Source organism: Monopterus albus, unplaced genomic scaffold, assembly GCF_001952655.1.
Source record: "Monopterus albus unplaced genomic scaffold, M_albus_1.0 scaffold92.1, whole genome shotgun sequence".
NCBI classification, from domain to species: Eukaryota; Metazoa; Chordata; class Actinopteri; order Synbranchiformes; family Synbranchidae; genus Monopterus; species Monopterus albus.
In genome coordinates this window covers 2,192,980-2,202,041 of record NW_018127972.1, presented here as the reverse complement: position 1 = coordinate 2,202,041, position 9,062 = coordinate 2,192,980, and the positions used below count along the sequence as shown (strand labels likewise).

The 9,062-nt window shown below is 40.1% G+C and overlaps 1 protein-coding gene across 1 annotated transcript in view; it reads left to right on the top strand.

The window, feature by feature from the left end:
• rrn3 (RRN3 homolog, RNA polymerase I transcription factor) overlaps nucleotides 1-5,698 on the top strand; it is a 21,902-nt gene extending 16,204 nt beyond the window's left edge. The window contains exons 16-17 of the mRNA XM_020608336.1: nucleotides 3,904-3,988; nucleotides 4,441-5,698. Coding sequence (XP_020463992.1) covers nucleotides 3,904-3,988; nucleotides 4,441-4,638 — 283 coding nt within the window. The 3' untranslated portion in view covers nucleotides 4,639-5,698. The remainder of the gene's footprint in view (nucleotides 1-3,903; nucleotides 3,989-4,440) is intronic.
• The last annotated feature ends 3,364 nt before the right edge of the window (nucleotides 5,699-9,062 follow it).

The window sequence follows — 9,062 nt, the reverse complement described above, 5'->3', positions numbered from 1 at the left end:
CGGTGTTTTGGGTCATTGTCCTGTTGCATCACCCAACTTCTACAGAGTTTCAGCTGACGTACAGACATTCTCACATTATCCTGAAGAAATTTTTGATACACTTGGGAATTCATCTTCCCCTCAATGATTGCAAGCTGACCAGGCCCTGATGCAGCAAAACAGGCCCAAATCATGATGTTTGCTCCACCATACTTTATGGTTGGGATGATGTTTTCATGATGATATGCAGTGCCCTGTTTACGCCAGATGTAGTGCTGTGTGTTCTTTCCAAATAGTTCAGTCTTAGTTTCATCAGTCCACAAAACATTTTGCCAATACCACTGTGGAGTGTCAATGTGTGCAAACATGCAGCAATGTTCTTTTTAGTAAGCAGTGGCTTCTTTCATGGTGTCCTGCCATAGATACCCAGCCTGTTCAATGTTTTACGTACTGTAGACTCATGAACATAGATGTTATCCAGCTTCAAATCTTTGGCTGTCACTCAAGGTTGTTTCTTTACGTCATAGATGAGTCTTTGTTGTGCTCTTGGCGTCATTTTGACTGGTTGCCCACTTCTTGGTAGAGTAGCCACAGTCCCAAAACTGTCTCCATTTGTAGATTATTTGCCTAACTGTAGACTGGTGAATTCTTTGAAATCACTTTTTAACCCTTTCCCACCCTTATGTAAATCAACAATTCTTGGGGTCAACCAGTTATTAATTCCAGGGGTTCACTTACTTTTTCCACTACCATTGTGAATGTTGAATGAGTGTCTTCAATAAAGACATGAAAGATCAGAATTTTTTTTGTGTTGTTACATTAGGCACATTGTATTCATCAGTTCTCTTGAGTTAGATGAAGATCAGATCACATTTTATGAGCAATTAATGCAAAAAAACCATGAAATTCCAAAAGGTTCACATACTTTATCTTGCCACTGTATCCCACTTAAAAAACAAAATACCAGGATATAGCAGACCAGTATGGTGTTTGTAGTATTGTATGGTAGTAATGAACAACAGCTTTGTGTTATTTGTATTTGATTTATTAAAAGTAAACAGCAGATGGTTGTGAGTAATGGCACTGGTGCAAGTTCTCAAATCAGAGGGTACAGATTTATCAACACGTATCCTGCTATGGTTTCAGTAAATCCTCTGTTCCTAGTTTGTTGATAAGTAAGAGGATTGGCCTGGATCTGAAGTAGTGTTGTAATACTTGACTTTCTAACTTTGATATGATACCTTGAAGAATACTGATACCATGGGGAAAAATTGACACCCAATTAAGGGCATAAAATTTAGCATTTTATTTGGCTGCAGTCCGCATGTCAAAGTGTCCTTGGGCAAGACACTGAACCCCCCAAGTTGCCCGTGATGGCGGTGTGTATGCACGCAGCAGCTCGGGGCCCTCGGCTCCAAACAAAATTTTGTTGTACGTGTCACAATGTTACAATGACAATAAAATAAAAGCTTCTTTTTCTAAAAGATTAAGTGTAACAAGGCTATAAAATAACAAGGAATGACTTTTTTCTTGGCTGGTAGTAGAGAAGGACAGCAGAATGACTGTAGTAGACATTAGCAATAGGCAAATCTTTGTACTTTTGTCATTTTGTTCCACATAAACGAAAACTATTTTTCTTGAGGTAATACACATGTTCAGGAGCCTCTAAGATTGTCAGACTTACTGTGTGTTAACCACAACATAACTAATTTACTAATTAATTTAAGTATTTTCCTGTTAACTGAGTCTGTACTGTCTGTACCGGATTCGGAGATAATTGACAAATGCGACGATTTAAGGACATTTCAAGAGACAGTATCTAGGACAGTAAATTGACAGAGACTCTTGACCTTGATTTTATCCTTTCGCTCCCCCTCCTCATTTCAGTTTGCAGGTTCCTCATTTGAAGACTCCTTTAAAAGGTAAATGGACTTGGGGGATGTGGACAGTTGAGACTGATTTTAGTTAACATCAGCCTAATGTTACGTACAATATGTACTGTATATCTAGGTATATCAAGCTAGCTGGCTTGTTTACCAGTCATTTAAATTGGCAAAGTAAGTTATATTGTCCGTGTGTTGCAAATGGTTAGGCCTGACTATTTGTAGTATTAATAATATAAATTATTCCAGCCGTACCTGTAATCGTAATGAGCATCCTTCATCCCATCTGAAAAAAAGATGAGTGCACATGCCACAGAAATTCCTATAACGTTACTGGGAGTGATGGGCATGTCTTCACATCTCCAGACTTCCCCACGTTGTGTTCTGCAGTCTGCAGTAATGTTACTTATTTTGACACCGGTCAAATGACGTGCATTTTCAGGGCAATATGCATGTATCGACAAGTGTTGTTAAATAAAAGGGATAAAATTACCCCCATGTTTTCATGAGGGTATACACACAAATGGGGCCATGGAAATGGAGGATTTTAATCATTTCTTTCTATGTCCTCTCCCAGGATTTGAAATGGTCGTCCAACATCAGCATTGTCACCAAGAAGGCACAGCAGAGGATGTACTTTCTGCACCAGCTCAGAAAGTTCAACCTGCCTGCCCCAGGAACTGCTGATACAGTTCTACAGAGGAATCATTTAGTCTGTTATCTGCACCTCCATCACTGTCTGGTTTGGCTCAGCAACCAAACAGGACAGGAACAGACTCCAGCAAGACAGTCAGGACTGCAGAAAGAATCATCAGTACCAGCCTGCCCTCCATTGAGGACCTGTACACCTTACGGGTCATATGAAGGGCAAAGAAAATTTCGGCAGACCCCTTGCATCCTGGATACATACTGTTTGAAGTCCTCCCCTCTGGATGGCGCTACAGGTCATTGTACACCAAACAACCTGTCCTGCTTGGTTGCAGAGCCAAACCAGACAGTGATGGAGGTGCAGATAACAGACTAAATGATTCCTCTGTAGAACTGTATCAGCAGCTCCTGGCGCAGGTCGAACTTCCTGAGCTAGCGCAGGAAGTACATCCTCTGCTGTGTCTTCTTGGTGATGGTCCTGATGTTGGACATACACTTCAGGTCCTGGAAGATAGTGGAGCCCAGGAACTTGTAGGACTTTACTGCTGATACAGTGCTGCCAAGTATGGTGAGGGGGGTAAGGTGGGGGGGTTCTTCCTGAAGTCCACTGTCATCTCCACTGTTTTGAGCATGTTCAGCTCCAGGTTGTTGCAGCTACACCACAGGACTAGCTGTTCTATCTACCGTGGGTTGACTCATCATTGTTTCAGATGAGACCAATGACCATTGAAAGCATGTAAACATTTTCTAGTAGACTTTTTAAATAATATTAAGCTGAAAATAAATAATAATAATAATGATATGGAACCCGTAATGTGATAATTTGTGAAATAAAAGTTAATGTAGCTGTAGATGAGCCTTCTCTTTTAGACTTTTAACTGCTCAGAAAAATGGAAAATGGAACTTCAACTCTATTATAAATGGCAATCTTCTGTTGGGGGAAAATAATGTAGTACAGTCAGAAGCTCTTGAGCAGCTACTGAATGGATCTTGTAGTGAGATTGTGAAAATTGTCATGAACGACAATATGTCCTTCCATAAATGGTGTCCAGTTTTTGGTGATTGTGTGCAATAACCTAAATAGCAACAGAGTAACCTACATGTCTCGACAGGGAAACCGCGTGTATTATATAAAATGACTTCTTTTACGGGGCAAAAAGCAAGTCCCCATAATGTAAATTGTTAAATATTTTTTGGGAAAACTTGATTTAACATTAGGGTTAGGTTTAGGTTAAGTGTAGTGTAAAGGTTAGTGAAGTCATCTTGGGGTTAGGGTAAGTCTCCAGGGAAATCATTGTAATGTCATCTGAATTTAGTGAACACACCTCTGTGTGTGTGTGTGTGTGTGTGTGTGCGTGCGTGTGTGTGTGTGTGTGTGTGTGTGCATACACAGGTCTGGTCAGCTGATTGAGCCACTCTACCAGGTCTGGGAGGAAATGGCAGATACGGAGCTGCTTCCTGCAAAAACAGTCCAACAGGTAAGATGATTGAAAGGTTTACTCCATCTATTTACCGTTGTACTGCAGTAAAACTGGTGGACTTGCAAGAGGCAGCTTTTAAATAGAATTGTGCCTGCAATTAACCATTATTTTCATTTATTTAGTTGATTCATCATTTTTTCCCATAAAATATAAGGAAATGGTCAAAAATGTCATCACAATTTCCCAGAACACAAGGTGGCATAGCTATCTTGTTTTGTCTGACAAACAGTCCAGACCTCAAAGATATTTATTTAACAGTGATAAAAAGCAGAGAAACACAGCCACATCTTCACTGTGGAACCAGAGAGGATATGAAAATTGGTCATCTAGTCTCAGTGTATCCTGTTTTGTACTCCCTGACTTAGATTTGGACTTGACCGGTGTGATTTTCAGAGTTAGCACACGGTTACTTAAACCCTGGCCGTGGTTGTTCATTCTGTGTCTTTCAGAGCTTAAGGGAAGACGAGGATGACTTCCTGTGTGGGGAGACACCCCAGACCGAAGACACCGTGGGAATAACACCCACTTCATTTGACTCAAACATCCACAGCCCAAGCAATATGGGTTCACCTCCAATCATCTTCCAGAAATGTATAACTTCCAATGAAAGCAACAGTATCAGAAAGAACGTTACAGACTCCTGTTGACCAAGTTTAAATAAATGTTGTGAAGAGATGTTTCCAACATATATCTGAAGAGGCATCTTAGTTTTTAGATGAACTCTACATGAACTGATGTACATGTAAATCGCCCCTTAGCTTTTGGTTGTTTGTTCTTTATGGGGTAAAATTCAACACAAATTAAACTGAGCTTGACAAGTTATATTGTGTAGGCAGTAGAAATGTGTTATAATGCTGCTGGTTTTAAATAAAATTTTACTAAACTTTCCCAGAAACAATTCTGAGAGCTGAGACAAAATCCCACAAGCCTGTATGGAATCCATATTTGGCCCTGGCTTCTCAACTTTAGGCAGTTCACAGTGAGCTGTACCAAATGCTACATGTTTAATTTTCTTGTAGCTAAACAGAAAATGTTTGTATTTGTAGCACCATGGAGAAGAGCATGAGAAAAGAAGTAACCATTAAAATATCAACCATGATCAGCCACTTTATGGAAACCAAAAGGAAATGGAGTGACATAATTAGGCATTATCTGTATGCAAAATGTACAGGTACCACTGCAAACATTGAGAGAGAGAGCGAGCAGGAGGGCCAACAGCTCAGCGCAGAGGATGAGGAGTGTGTGGATGATGCTTTTGGTATATGCAGTCACAAAATCTTACTAAATTAAAAAAAAAAAACTACAGGTACAGCCTGTAGTGATTGTGCAGTTTATTAACGTGAAATTCAAACTACATTTCATCACAATACAAACTATAAACTATTGCTGTTAGAATAGATTCAGAGGAGAGTCACATTTTTTGAAACCATCTTAAAACGGCTACTACTACTCTTTACATGGCCATATGTTCATTGAAAGCACTGTAGGTTGCTTTATTCTCCATAGTGGCCACATAGACAAAATATGCTGTCCACCTCTTCTGCAAAAAATGCATTATAAAGACTGAAACTTGAGATGTCTTAGACAAATCAAGTTGCCCCCTTCAAATATGTATATTCTTAGGATGGAATGTCTTGTGTTTCCATGTAGTTTTTTCAAGACAGACCTGAAAAAATATTAACCTATCATTAAAGGAATTTACTATTATTGTTCTCCAGTACTTTCTAATAATTTGTTTTAAATTACTTTGATGTCACTGAGATTTCTGCAGATTGAAGTGAATTAGGTTTTTCAGTTGCTAACACACAAATTGGACAACAGGACTCAGTGACTGAAAGCACCGCACAATTCATAGAACCACACACCCTGCAAAATGAAGCACTACATGCAAAACTACAAAAACAAAATCTAATTTTTGCACCAAATGCCACACACTTCATTCCCATTATGTGACTGATTTCAAGGAAGATAAACACTGCTGTGTCAGATTCAAAATACATTCATCTTTGTTGGACTTTATGAAGTGCTTTGAGATGAACGTCCTAAAGTACCTAAATCAAGAACGTCATCCCTGGTAGTCTGGACAGCCATCAGTTTGCCTACAGCAAGAACCAATGAACAGAAGATGCTGTTTCAATAGCACTACACACAGCCCTGTCCCACCTGGAGCATCCTAACACTTGTTGTATTTGTGGATTATCTTAGCTTATCTTAAAGGTGTAGAGACATTAATCTTCAAGAAAATATTTATTATAACATACATTAAGAACATTCTCTGCATCTTTTTTATGGCATAAAATTCTGGCCTTGTGGTGGACATTTCTTTGCATTATTCTGCATTTCACAATAATAAATGAATTGATTGTCAAGCAGCCCCAGTTTGATTTGTCAGATTTAAACCTTCACAAGTTAATCCGTCAACAAATCATTAATTAAAAAAAACACAATGTAATATTTTTTTTGTAATTCATAAGGCCACATAACATATCGATGGTCCAATTACTTCAAAGTTGTATTGTGCACTGGATGTCTGGTGGTCACACACCTGTCACTCCATAGACACAAACTGCTTCCTCCACACTTTCCCTTCCTGTCTCAGGTTCACCAGTTTGTTAAATGTGCATAAAACAAACATTAGGACTATGTGACAAAACATCAAATCTTACCTACCTCACACATCCTACCTGGTGAAGAAAGCCAAGCAAAGGCTTTTCTTCCTCAGGAAGCTGAAACACTCTACAGAGCGACAATAGAGAGCATCCTCTGTCTCAGTGTGACAGTGTGGTAAGGGAGCTGCACTGCACAGGACAGAAAGGATTTGACCCAGGTTTTGAGAACAGCTCAGGGCATTGTAGGGAGTCCTCTTCTGGATCTGGACTCCCTATACACTGACCGGATCCAGAGGAGGGCCAGACGGATTGCTGCAGACCCCACCCACCCAGGCAACAGTCTGTTTGTGCCTCTTTCCTACAGGAAAAGGTACAGGAATATAAAGACTCAAACAAACAGACTGAGACACAGCTTCTTCCCCAGAGCTGTGAAATCAATCACCCCCCTAACCCCTAGTTTCACACATACACACAACCTGCCCCCATGGACAGATACAGATAGAATACTGGACTCCTGCAGACACACACACATGCTCACATCCTCTTAAAGACAGAGTTGCACTGAGCTGCACTTTAGAATGTGACTATATTCTGCTGCTATTATGCTGACCTGATAAGGTCCCATACATTTTCATTTTTATCTGTTCATATTTTTATATTGACTTGTACAATTTTTGTGTTATTTATGTCAATAATGTGTCTTTTAAGCTGAGAACTGCCAGAAGAAATTTTGTTGTGTTATGCATAATGACAATAAAGATTCTTGATTTGACTTTTACTGTAAGAAGATTCTGTAGGTAAAGACCATTCATTTAAACAAAGATTTAGTTTCATCCTTCACAGCAAACTTACAATAAGTGTGCCATGTAGCACAGTAGGTATTAGAGTGTCAGTTTTGTGAAAAGTGAAATATGTAACACATGAACATCTAGCTAGCGCTAGCATGAGGTTGTTTTTTATTTATTGTGGCCAATTTTGTATGTGCAGCAGAGTCGTTGTGCAATTATGCATGTAACACAAAATCTAGGACACTTTAGGCAGCAACAAATGCAGCAATACAAAAAATATATATAATAGAGAATGTATGCTGCATGGAAGCAGCATGTGAAGCAGTCAACAGTCATTGTGCAATTATGCATGTGCAAACAGAATGTATACAGGACATCATGTATTTCCTGGTAATAAACTCCTCAGCTGTTTAGGAGTCTGATGGCAGAGGGAAGGAAAGAGTTTTTCAGTCTGGAGGTCCTGCATTTCACACTTCTGAACCTCTGGCCAGAGGGCAGAGAAGTGAACAGTCCATGCTGGGGGTGGGTGGGATCTTTGAGGATGGAGGCAGCTTTCCTGCGCACCCTGCGGTAGTAAATGCCCTGCAGAGAGGGCAGTGGAGTCCTGGTGATCTTCTCCACAGTCGTTACCACTCTCTGCAGGCGCTTGCAGTCCATAGCACTAGTGCTGCTGTACCAGACAGTGATGCAGCTGGTCAAGATACTGAAGTTGCAAAGGATCCTAGGCGACATGCCAAACCTCCTCAGCCTCCTCAGGAAGTACAGCCACCGTTGGGCCTTCTTGACCAGCTGTGTGGTGTAAAGTGTCCAAGTGAGGTCCTCACTGATGTGGAGCAACAGGCTCCACTGCGCATTTATACCATACATGCTGCAGGCTCATGTCTTTTGACATGTGCTTCACATCATCACAATATCTGCTGCCCGAGGAAATACCATTTTAACACATCGGGCCACCTAATATTGTTGCATGCATTTATATTTCATGCCAGGACTTGGCAACACTCATGCATTGCTGTGTCGACTCAGCAGCATTTTCATCTCGGTGTTGTCCGCGAACTTTAGGATGACGGTTTCCTTGTGGGAGGCAATGCAGTTGTGGGTGAACAGGGTGTAGAGAATGGGACTGAGGACACATCCCTGTGGGGTGCCAGTGTTTGTAACAATGCTGGCTGAAATCCTATTGCCAATCCTGACAGTGCACAATATATACACTTTCAGTATTCCACTATGTAAATCTATATAATAAACACAGGTTTTGCTGTAATTCTATCTAGACTCAAAGAATGAGAATTTGATTATAGAAACATGTAATGCTCATTAGGTGCCTTATGGGCTCTAACAAGCCCATACAGCACTAGCATGTGTGATCGAATGCCCTCTTTGGGATGTCAAAATGAAGAAATCACTGTGAACCTGCTGCTGAAGAGCTACTTTGAAGAAAAGTCTCCAACAAAAACAAACACAACAGTACATCACAAAAATCCATTCTATAATGTGCTGAACATCACAAAGAGCTAGTGGCCTTCTACAGAAGTGCTCTTTGAATAACTTAATATTGTTTACTCTTCTTTGAACCTTTTTATGCTTTCAAATCAAAATCAAATCAAATTTTATTTGTATATCGCCAAATCACAACAAAAGTCATCTCAGGACACTTTACAAAGTAAGGTCTAG